Below are 12,550 nucleotides of genomic sequence, written 5' to 3' on the forward strand. Positions count from 1 at the left end.
AAAAAAAAAAAAAAAAAAGAACAACAACAACAACAACAAAAACAGAAGGATAGATTGGGTACATATGTAATCCAAGGAAGGTTATTTACCTGAATTTCTTATGTTGGTGTTGTTCAATTTGGAGTCCTTGATCACCAAGTGCTTAATCCATAGAGTTGGGGCTGTGATTTCTAGGGGTGGGGAAAAGGAGAGAGAAAAAGTCCGGTCAAAGAGACTATGTGAGTGGAAGCGTAACCTCAGACTTCTTAATAGCCATTTTTCAAAGTCTGAGGCATTGAAGTATCAGCTCTTTCCCACATGCACTCCTCCCAGTTCCCTCCCTGCCTCACAACGGAAGCTCCTATCCCCAACAGCTCATAAGAGCCGATCAGGGCATCCTGTGCTGGGAGGCAGAGTGGTCAGAGTTCAGAGGCTCTGAGCACTCCATCCAGGAATAAAAATATTATCCCAGGAGGTAAGAAACACGGGCCAAGCCAAGTCCCTCTCAGCTGCTTCCCTGGGAGAAGATTTAAAGGAGATAAATCAACAAACCAACGCCAAACAAACCACAGAGACCATTCTAGAGGAAGCAGCTGAGCCGAGATTGTTCCAGATGGGAAAGAAAGGAGTGGGTCTCATGTGTATTTCAATCCCCTTTCTAATGGCTTCTCATGTACAGAGGCTGAATTCCTCCATCCAGAGAGCACCAGGGTGCCTCCAGGTTCTCCAGGATTTGGTCACCCAGTGAACAGGGGGAATCCTAAGTGACCCTGAGCATACTGTGGAGTGATCTTCAGTGACGGTACTGGGGAGGTCTCCCAAGATGAGATAGTCTCCTTTTCTCACCTGACCTCCCAGGGTCCCAGACTTGTCAATGATCCAGGACCTCTGTGGATCATAGAGACATCTAAACTTACCGACATGAACTTACATACCTTCCCATAAACAAGCTGACTGCAAAGGATATTGCACATTTCAATCCTCCTCAGAGCTGAGCCTGTGCTAGGGACATCCACAGCCACAGTGTTAACCAGTGGCATGATTTCTTTTTATTCTTCTGTCTCACTGTCCAGTCTCATGATCCAGGGCTGGATCCACTTAGCTAGGAGCTGCTCAAACTTTGCTACATATTGCACTAAAATCGAAACCTTATTGTCGTACCTCAGAGACTTCGCTCTCCCAAACTTGCAGTTCCTCATCATGGGAATATGGAGTACTCAGTACGGTACACTGAAGAATACAGGCCCTGAGCACCTCCAAATGAACCTTCTGCACCCCACGCTCCTTCTATCCTTTCTCTGTACCTCCAGAGACTTCCAGCCTCTCTTTTGCCACCACTCACAATTTCTCTTGACCTAGAATTTCTCCTCTCCAAAATGTCCTGCCTCAACTCTCAATGTCCCTACAACCTACACAAACCAGTCCCACCGGCCAATCTCCTTCCTGCTGCTTTCCTCACTGTAGCCCATCAGTACCACATGCCCTTCTTATCCATGCCAGCCCCTTGCCTGGAACACCCAGACTCCGCCCCTCCACTTTCAAGATCCCACCCATGTCCTGGATCTTCACAAAAGCTGTTCCCAGATCATGGTCATCTCTTTCTTCTGTAAATGTCTATAAGAACGGAGACCAGGTAATTTAACATATAAGGCTCTCTAAGAGTTGCTGCTGCCTTGAGAGCAAAGGGTTACATCCCAAAACCTCCTTTTCATCCCCCAGAGAGCCTCACACAGTGCCAGGCACAGAGTGGGCATTTGTAAGTGCCAATTAATTTACTGAAGGGACACTACCGGTCTGACTATCTTTCTCAGCTATGATTCCTGGGACTTGGCAGCTCCAAGGGTCTGTCCAGGCTGTGTTATTGTTGGACATCAGAAGACAGGCAGGAAGCCTGAGAGAACAGAGGGCCCTTCCAGAAGTGGAGAGTATACCAGTTCCTGGGAGGATCTGCATTTTTTAAAAGGTTAAAACAACCCAGTTTACACTGGGAAAAATTGAAATTAAAAAAGAAAATAATAATAATAAAACTTAAAGAAACATCCAACGTTAAGACCTTTCCCAAACCTGAAAATGAGTGGGAGAATGAAAGTCAGAAGTAGTGCAGGAGCTTACCATCTCCATCGAACACCGGCTGGGTCTCCATCGTGGGCGTCGGCTTAGACCCGTCATCTGAATTGAGGGTTAAGAAGAACCGAAAGGAGACTACCATTATTGAGGTAAATACTATCTACTCTCCAGCACTGTTGAATGGTTGGGGTTTGTACAAGGCCCGGCCAAGTCCCAGTGAAGAGACCAAAGGTAAAGAAACAAAAGAAGAAAAGAGCAAGAAGGAAAAGAGAACCACAGAGAGACAAAACAGTAAAACAAATCCAGGTGTGTCTCACCATCCCAAGGCATGGCTTTGGGAGACCGTTTCTCACAAATCGGAGGCTACCAATAGGACTCTGCCAGCCCTTGTTCCCACAGGAAAACTGGGAGGCAGTATCTCCCTCTCAGCCCTGAGTTACGGTCAGGTATGTTAGGATAAGGTTGGGAACCCTTATGGCATCAAATTCTGGTGTCCCCAGCTTTTTTCCTGCCCTAAGACTACCAGCTCAGACCTTTTTCTAGTGGCCCTGATTGAAGAGCTTAAGGAAAACAAGAGACCTGTGTGCTATTCACTTCCAAACTCCTAGTTGTTTCTCCACTGCCATCTGAAAAAAGATGAGAAGGCAGGAAGATCCATTCTCTCTCCAGCACACGGAACTGAAGAGTCAGGAATCATTAGAATACTTCTAGCTGTGAAATAGCAAACACCCCAATTCCCAATAAGAGGGAGAGCGAACAAAATGGGAGAGGACATGGGACTTTGCAGAAATCACCCTAGGCTTGCTTTGAAATTTGTAACACCGATGACTGGAGCAGGGAGCTCCCAATAACAAAGTCCTAATGCTTATCATTCTAATAGTGTTTGCAGCCCTCTCTGCACAGCAAGAACCTCTGCAGGTCAGGAGTTAGTGCAGGCTTTGTTTATTTACCTTCCAGGACTTTGAGTTCTTTCAACAGGGTCCCCCAAAACCTTAGCTTAGAGCTGTGTCTCTCAACTTTTTTCCATTATCACTCAGGTAAGGAGCATTTTTAGGCAATTATTTTTTCCTAATCATCTCCCTAATGAAATTTTAATAACTCAAATAAACCATATATATATTTGTGCTTCATCTGTAAAACGAGTCAGTGTTTTTCATCCCCTAAGAAATAATTTTTCCCCCTTAGAGAAGGCTGGAAGTGGGTATCTTTGTCCCTCTTAAGAACACATAGTTTAGAGATTTCTCTTCGCTTCTCTCTCCATCGGGGGAGGGAAGGAGAGCACTGTTGTCTCAGGTGGTTTGATGATTACACCATGCCTCTCTTCTCAAGACCCCTTAGAGGTCTTTTAGGATGGAACACTATATTCTGTGAGCATTAACTATTTATGCAGAATGCAAGGTCTCAGACAGTCTCTGTGACGCCACTCAGATCATCAGTAACAACAACCCTCTACCACTTGGAGCTCTCAGTACCTTTGGCCGACTTTCCTACATCTTACTGGGGGAGGGAGAGAGACTATAGAGTCCTGATCTCCTTTTTGCATCAACATCTCACCCCTGGGATCTTAAGATTCAAGAGCTATGGAGACTCTAACCCTTGCTAGAGGCTGAGGCCAACAGCTGAGCTGACAGTTGCGTGACACCTGACCCTGCTATCATTCTCATGTGCTGACATCAAGACCCAGCTCTTGCAGGGGCCAAGGTGATCCTGAATTACCTGACAATCATCCCAAGTAATGAGATGTAGCAGGAAGAGAAGAATATCTATGTTGGATATCTTATTTGCCTCAAACTAGAGTCCAAACAGGCATTTTTTCATGCCAAACTGTGAGTTTGATCTGGAAGTCATTGAGGGAGGACAAACAGAGAACAGAGCCACACAATGTCATTTTTTTAATAGCATCACTTCCCCTGAGTCTATTAACACCTCTTTCCATTGAATTCAATGAGCCACTGAATTGAGTCTTTTGGCAGCTGCAATGCACATTTGGTTGTGCCTGCCGGATACAGAGTTCACCGTCTAAATAGTCCAGCACAGTGTGCTCAGCCCCTCCACACGGGGTGGCTTCATTTTAGGAGTCTTACAGGCTGACAGAGGGAAAGTGAAAAATCAAACATTCCAAGAGGGACAAGTGAGAACTCAAGTGCATGTGGCTTATGCAATATTTTAATATTCAATGTAGACATTAAAATCCTCCCACATTACAAGAGCCATATCTCTTCTCTGGAGCAAGAAAACTGAAAACATTCTGTTTATTTCTCCCATCATCCATATGAAAATCTTGGACTGCCCATCTGGCCCAGCCATCAGCAAAGAAGGTCTGCATTCAAGGAAGGCAAAGAGCGTTTTCTGGGGAAGCTTTGCACTTTTGCACATCAAGGACTTCCGCCGGTTTCCCAGATGCAGTCAGAGAAGCCCATAAGGCATAAAGCCACGTGCAGGGAGGGAATCTTCCTGCAGGGTAGGGTCACTGAGGGTGAAGAGATACAGCTGCTCTGCCACAGGGAGGTCTTAAATGGAAATCTTTATGAAGTGAGAAAAGACAAGGTGCCCCACTGCCAGGAGCCACCTGTGAAATCCAGCATGCTCAAAGGCTGGGAAGCCAAGCCAAAGCGTACAGCACCCTCTAACCATCATCTCCGGGCACCTGGGCTTCTGGCTTCTGACCCAGCAAATAAGCGTACCTCTTCTACCAAACACAAGTCCAAGGCCTACGTCCAAGGTCTACATCAGTTCTGCTTCCAGGCAAGCCTTGGATCAACACCAGGCCGCACACGGGGCCCTGGGGAGAGAGCAAAGTTTCTATGTATGCTCCTGTCTCCCGGTCTCAAAGGGAGTCACACTCCAATTCCCCCTTCACATCTAATAAGTTTACATCGAATACATCTAACACCCTGGATAAGTTGAGTCCCTCCTTTTACTTCTCTGGATAGCAATATCCTCTTCCAAAATCGAAGGATGCCTGACTACAAAATTCTTGGACACTGTGTAGGTGTAAACATTTTAAAAGCGTACTAAAGGGCATCTGTAAATTCATGAGTGCAAACCATCTTATTCAACTGCTTACTTTTAAAACTGGGTTTACAAAATTAAAATCCTATCAAAGTTTTTAAACTGAAAATAAGGTAAACCTTACAACTCAATAACAAGCAACCTTATTTAAATATGGACTATATATTTTAACAGACATTTCACCAAAGAAGATACAGATGGCTAATAAATACATGAAAAGATGCCCAACATCATTAATCATTAGGAAGGTACAAATTAAAACCACAACCAGATACTTCTAAACAGTCACTAAAATGACTAAAATAAAAAGATAGACAATATTAAGTGTTGACAAAGATGTGGAGGAAATGGAGCCCTTGTTCATTGCTGGTGAGAATATGCAACTGGGCATCCACTTTGGAAAAGAATTTGGCAGTCTCTGTAAAATGCTAAACTTTTCAACCCCAAAATTCCACTCTTAGGAATCCATCTAGGAGAATAAAACCATGTATAGAAATATTCACCATAGCATTATTCATTATAGCCTCAAACTGAAAACAATCCAAATGTCTATTAACTGGTGAATAGATAAATTGGTAGAATACTATTCAGCAATTAAAAGGAATGAATAACTAATACATGTGACAATTAGATGAAGACTCTCAAAAACATTATACTAACTAAAAAAATTCAGATGTAAATACCACATGTTGTATGATTCCATTTATATGAAATGTCTAGTAAGGCTGAACCTATAGACACAGACAACAGATGTGGGGGTGCCTATGGCTAACAGTAGGAGTAGAAAATAACTGCGAATGGATTCAACGTTTCTTTAGGGGGCGATGGAGACGTTCTCTGGTGACAGGTGCACAACACTATGAATTTATTAAATCCATTGGGTTGTACATTTACAATGGTTGAATTTTATGGTATGTAAACTATACTTCAATAAAGCTGTTAAAACCAAAAGGGGGGTGTGCCAAAGTCATCACAAATGAATCATGAGGCGGCAGCAGTTAGATTATTTGAGTGGTCCTTAATTTGGGGAAAGACTCTTCCGTCTGTTTTAAAGAAAAATGTATCTGAATCTGTATATGCATGTGATGATGTTTGGTGCATATTCTTCATGATTCTTTTGTACCTCAGGGAATATTTCTCTTTAATACCATAATAATTTTTCAGATTAAGGGGAAGAGGATAAACACTGAGAAAAAAAAAAGCCAATTCAATGATTGTCCTTTTTCTTACAAGGAGGGAGAAAAAGGCAAATTTGGAAACATGAAAACAAACAAATAAGGCAAACTGAAAGAATCCTCAAGGAGGACATCAAGAGCAACAGTAATAATAGTATTACCACATTTTGCAATACTCAGTTCCTGGCAGGTAGCTTTCCTTATCTATCCTCAGCACCAGCCAGGGCAGAGGGAAAAAACAGGCAGATAAAAAGAGAATTAAGTAACAATGCAAGTACGTGATTTGCTCAAGGTCCCAGAGGCAGCAAGCAGCTTTGGAAACCGCCTGGTCCCAGAGCCCTGGCATTTGGCCTCTGGAGACTCCCCAGCCCCCAGTCATGCCTTGTCCTTGCAGGTGCAGCCCCAGAAAGTTGCAGCCCCCACATGGGCTCTGTGAGCCTATACAGACAGTGGGTTTGTGTGACAGCACAATTCCTTGCCCTGAGAGAAGGCCTGGCCCACGCACATACAGCTGGAAGTCACTTCGACCCCCGATGACACTGTTCAAAGCCTCCTCTGTTTGGCTTTTTGATTCCTGATTGACATTTGCTGGCGAGGAGAGATAAATGCCGGGCTGAGGACAATGTTGATTCGCTCGGACTATTCTCAGGGAAAGACTTTTCAGAATAACAAACAAAACAAAACAAAAACCCAAAAACATTGGTGTGCTTAAGGGACTGAATAGAGCCCAAGAGGTCCAGGGACGCAGGGCCAGGCCTTTCAAGGGGCTGGCAAGTCCATTGAGGAGTTAATTGTTTGGGTGTACAATGAGTTTATTCTGGCCACATACAAAGACCTTTCTCTTCCAGGTCCTTCAAAAGCAAATGTCTCAAAGGGGCCAGAGGAGGAATCTGTATTAATGGCATCTCTTGGGGTCTCCGAGACTGAGAAGCCTTGGAGAATGAGGAAAAAAGAAACCACTTCCCCCATCCTGAGATCTGGAAGGTCTCTCAACAATCCCAAGTCCCTTCAATTCTTGGGCTCTCCCCAAACCATGTCCATCACTGGTGACCCTCCCTCAAATTCTTTCAGGCTGCCATTGCCCATCTTTTAAAAAGACATGGAGATAAACTGCAGCCTGGTAGAAGTGCTGGAAGGTTCTTACTTGGAAGAGACCACATTTATTCCAGAGCCACCATCCCCCCTCAGACTCAGTGTGAAAGTGGAGATGACTCATTCTGGACATCATAAGAAGACAACTGTGCCTGTTCGCCAGAGTCCCTTAAGAGTCTTCCCTGAACCACACCCGGAGGATGGATGGAATGCTAGGCCACCTCAACATTTCCTGAGATGCATGATCCATGACCAGCGAGGCTCAGAAATGGATGGTGAACTGTCCTGATTCTGGTCCATCAGAGCAAAAGTGGTCAGGTATTTCATGTTCTTTCCAAAGCAGGAGGTCAGTGTTTTTTGTTTTGTTTTGTTTTGTTTTTTTTCCATGTACTACCTGCATATTCCCTCCGAAAAGAAGTGAAAACAAGCTGAAAGCTGCCTTTCTGCAGGCAGTTCCCACAGCCTCAAGCACTACAGTTCCCTGAATCAGAGCAAAAACAGAAGGCTGGGGAAAGGGGATGGAAGAGGAAGAGGAAGCACCCCAGCGGAGGGGGCTGGTCAGGCCTGGGTTCACACAGAAGACTCGGCTAATGTTTTTTTAACTTTTTCTTTTGAAATGATTATAGATTCACAGGAAATTGCACAGATAATATAGAGAGGTCCTGTGTACCCTTCACCCAGTTTCCCCCAATGATAACAGCTTTACAGTTAACATAATGATATAGGTAAGCCCTTATTTACCTAGGTGGCATAATTGTAGTACAAAATCAAAATCGGGACATTGATATGGATATAATCCATGGACCTTATTCAGATTCCACCAGTTTTACGTGCACTCACATTTACGTGTTGTTCTCTGCAATTCTATCCATGTGTAGACTAGGGTAAGCACCACCACCATCAGCTTAGAACTATTATGTCAATCTTCCCTGTGTCACCCTTTACTGTCACACTTTCCCTTCTCCACCCCATTCCTCCACCCGGCAACCACTAATCTGTTCTCCATGTCTATAATGCTGTCATTTCTGGACTGTTATATAAATGGAATCATGCATTATATGACCTTTCAAAATGGGCTTTTTTCATGTTGCATAATGCCCTTGAGATCCATTCAAGCTGTGGTTGCATATATCAACAGTTCATTCCTTTTTATTGCTGAGTATTTTTCCATAGTATAGATGGATAAGGGATCCCACCTTATTCACAGCAGATACCTTTCAAGACCCCCAATGGATGCCTGCAACCACGGATAGTACCAGACTCTATATATCCTGTTTTTTTCCATACATACATACCTATGATAAAGGTTCATCTATAAATTAGGCACAGTACAGATCAACAATAATAACTAATAATAAAATAGAACAATTATAACAACATACTTTTATAAAAGTTATGTGAATATCATCTCTCTCTCTCTCAGAATATATAATTATACTGTACTCATCCTTCTTCATTTTGCAATCTATCCACTTGATAACAGAGGCGGCCCCAAGTGACAGGAAGGGTATGCTGGACAAAGTTATGATTCACATCCCAGGTGGGAGGGAGCAGGACAGTGCAAGATTGCATCACACTACTCAGAATGGCTCACTTAAATTTACAAAAATTTTTTTGAGACAGAGTCTCTCTGTCACCAGGCTGTAGTACAGTGCTGCTGTCTCAGCTCACTGCAACCTCCACCTCCCAGGTTCAAGGGATTCTCCTGTCTCAGCCTCCCTAGTAGCCGGGACTACAGGTGCGTGCCACCACGCCCAGTTAATTTTTGTAGTTTTAGTAGAGATGGAGTTTCACCATGTTGGTCAGGATGGTTTCGATCTCTTGACCTCATGATCCACCCACCTCAGCCTCCTAAAGTGTTGGGATTACAGGCGTGAGCCACCGCACCTGGTCACAGATTGTTTATTTGTGAAATTTTCCATTGAATATTTTCAGATCATGGTTGACCACGGGTAGGGCAGTACTACTGTCCCACAATTTGTTTCACCCACTGAAGGACATTTAGGTTTTTTTCTACTTTCAGCTCTTACAGATAAAGCTACTTCTTGTTGATGTACAGGTTTTCTTGTGTGGCCATACATTTTCATTTCTCTGGACTAAATGTTCAGGAGTGCAACCACTAGCTTATATGGTAAATGCATGTTTAGTTGTTTTTCAGAAACTTCCAAAGTGTTTTTCCAGTGTGGCTGTACGATGTTACAGTCTTGCCAGTGATGTATAAGAGGTCCAGTTTCTCAGCAGCCTCACTATCATTTGGTGTTGGTACTATTTTTTATTTTAGCTCTCCTAATAAGCATGTAGTGACATCCTGCCATGGAGTTATTTCGCATTTCCTGTGGCTAATGATGCTGAGCCTCTTCTTGTGTGCGTATTCGCCCTCTGTCTGCCTTGGTGAAATGTCTATTTGTGCATTTGGCCATTTTCTTTTCTTTTCTTTTCTTCTTTTTTTTTTGAGACAGGGTCTCACCGTCACCCAGGTTGGAGTGATGATCCCACACACTGCAACCTCCACCTCCCAGGTTCAAGTGATTCTTCTGCTCAGCCTCCCGAGTAGCTGGGATTCCAGGTGCACCACCATACCCGGCTAATTTTTGTGGTTTTGTTTGTTTGTTTGTTTGAAACAGAGTCTCACTCTGTCACCCAGGCTGGAGTGAAGTGGTGCGATCTTGGCTCACTGCAACCTCCACCTCCAGGGTTCAAGCGATTCTTCTGCTCAGCTTCCCAAGTAGCTGGGATTCCAGGTGCACCACCATACCCGGCTAATTTTTGTGTTTTTTTGTTTGTTTGTTTGTTTGTTTGAAACAGAGTCTCACTCTGTCACCCAGGCTGGAGTGAAGTGGTGCGATCTTGGCTCACTGCAACCTCCACCTCCAGGGTTCAAGCGATTTTCTTGCCTCAGCCTCCTGAGTAGCTGGGATTATAGGCACATGCCACCACACCCAGCTAATTTTTGTATTTTTAGTAGACATGGGATTTCACCATGTTGGCTAGGCTTGTCTTAAACCCCTGGCCTCAAGTGATTCATCCACCTCAGCCTCCCAAAGTGCTGGGATTACAGGTATGGGCCACCATGCCCAGAGCTCTATTTTCTAATTAAACTGTGTTTTAATTGCTGAACTTTAAGAGTTTACATATTCTAGATATGAGTCCTATGTTGGATATATAGTTTGTAAATATTTTTCCCAGGCTGTAGGTTCTTTTTTTAATTATCTAACAGCAGTTTCTGCAGAGTAAATTTTAAAGTTCAATTTATATATATTATTTTATCTTTTAGATCATGTTTTTGGTGGTGAAGATTTTCTTTTGTTTTCTTCTAAAAGTTTTAATAGCTTCACATTTTACATTTAAGTCTATGATCCATTTCGAATTAATTTTTGGATCAGGTCTGAGGTTTAGGTTGAGGCTTTGGGGTTGATTTGTTGATTTTGTTTGTTTAGTCTGTGGATCCAATTGTAGAGCACCATTCGTTTGTGAGTCTGTTTCTGGGTCCTCTGTTTGCAGAGGAACAGATTTATACATCTGTTCCTCCACAAATACCACACTGTCTTTAGAACTCTAGCTTTATACATCTTAAAATCAGGTTAAATGGGCTGGGTGCAGTGATTCAGGCCAGGTGCCGTGGCTCACACCTGTAATCCCAGCATTCTGGGAGGCCAAGACGGGCAAATCACCTGAGATCGGGAGTTCGAGACCAGCCTGACCAACATGGAGAAACCCTGTCTCTATTAAAAATACAAAAAATTAGCTAGGCATGGTGGCGCATGCCTGTAATCACAGCTACTCAGGAGGCTGGGGCAGGACAATCGCTTGAACCTGGGAGGTGGAGGTTGCAGTGAGCCAAGGCCCCGCCATTACACTCCAGCCTGGGCAACAAGAGTAAAACTCTTGTCTAAAAAAAAAAAAAAACCAGGTAAAATTATTCCTCCCACTTTTTCTTTTTAAAAATTGTTCCAGCTATTCTAGTTCCATTGCCTTTGGTAGAAACTTAAGAATACACAGCCCTTGAATCTCACATCTTTCTTTCTGCAGGTACAGGATTGGTGCAATGGTACCTGAGAGTGACAGTTCCTCAGCCTTCACCACATGAGCTCTGTGGCCCTCCGAGCTGGAGGCAAGGGGTCAGAGGCAGGCCCACGGCCTGTCCACCTGTGTGCCCACATCCCTGCCTCTCTCTAAGCTGCTGTGCCACACTGGAACTTAGGCAGGGAGCAGAAAGCAAACAAACATATTCTCATTGGCTTGACCAGCCCTGAGCCCTCTCTCCTGGACTTCAGGGGCCCCACGAAGGCACTAGTCAGAGGGCGCAGGATCCTGGCAGTGGGCTTTGCTCAGCTCAGGCAGCCCCCTCCTCGGGGCTTTCCTTAGAGGCTCTGGCTACAAGAGCTACCATGCAGGGCTATTTGGAGGGGCCACCTGCCTTCCCTCCCCCACAGAGGTGGTAACTTCCCTGAGCTTACAGAAACCTGTGGCTCCCCTGGGAGGCTTTTCCTCTACCTGACGACAAAAAACCTCGATCATCAAAGGCTAAGAACCATTAGAATGTGAGCTCCATGAAGTGAGGCCTGGAATCTTACTGTTACACTCATCCCTGGGCCCTGAGTAACGGTAACAAGCCTGACATTTAGTAAGTTCTCCAGTAAATATTTGCTGAGTAAAAGAACCAAGCCTAAAATATCGATGGTTACTAATACCACCAGGGAGTCAAATGAATCTATGTCTAAGAGGCTTTTTCCAGATCCCTAAATCTTATTTTCTCTCCAATCCTTGGAGAGGAGGATATGGCAGGAAATCAAACTCTCGGTCTAGTGCTGTTCATGCGTAAACTTCTCTTCGGAGACCCTGGAAGACGGGCCAGAATGGAGGGGGTTGAGCAGATGGAGCCAAGCTGGCGGAGCAGTTAGCTGTGGGAAGGAGGGAGACACCGTATATGTGTGAGCACACAAGCACAAGGCTTCTGAGACTGACCTCTGTGAAGCTGGTATACGAACATTCCAGGCTTGGTGGAGGTGCCTCGGAGAACCAGAAAGCAAAAGAGCTGCCTCTCTCGGGCTCGGAGCTGCTCAGGCACAGTTCTGTTTCAGCAGGCACAGAATCAGAGCAAATGCTTCTCCACCAGGAAAAGCCACGTGAGCAGACACCAACACGATGGAGGCTGCCAGCTGCCCATCTCCAACCAAGCCCAGCCCAATGGCAATGCTAAGAGATCAGCTACAGAGTCAGCCTCC

General features: G+C 44.5%; 1 protein-coding gene across 5 annotated transcripts in view; it reads right to left on the reverse strand.

Annotated features, from left to right (window-relative positions):
- SMOC1 (SPARC related modular calcium binding 1) overlaps nt 1–12,550 on the reverse strand; it is a 156,277-nt gene that overhangs the window by 47,275 nt on the left and 96,452 nt on the right. For 3 of the 5 annotated variants that reach the window (XM_017516500.2, XM_017516499.2, XM_017516497.2), the window contains exons 6-7: nt 2,092–2,181; nt 90–170 (exon numbers count right to left, since the gene is read on the reverse strand). In XM_017516500.2, coding sequence (XP_017371989.1) covers nt 90–170; nt 2,092–2,181 — 171 coding nt within the window. The remainder of the gene's footprint in view (nt 1–89; nt 171–2,091; nt 2,182–12,550) is intronic. The other 2 variants (XM_017516502.2, XM_017516501.2) reach the window with 1 other exon arrangement.

Source organism: Cebus imitator, unplaced genomic scaffold, assembly GCF_001604975.1.
Source record: "Cebus imitator isolate Cc_AM_T3 unplaced genomic scaffold, Cebus_imitator-1.0 Scaffold590, whole genome shotgun sequence".
NCBI lineage: Eukaryota > Metazoa > Chordata > Mammalia > Primates > Cebidae > Cebus > Cebus imitator.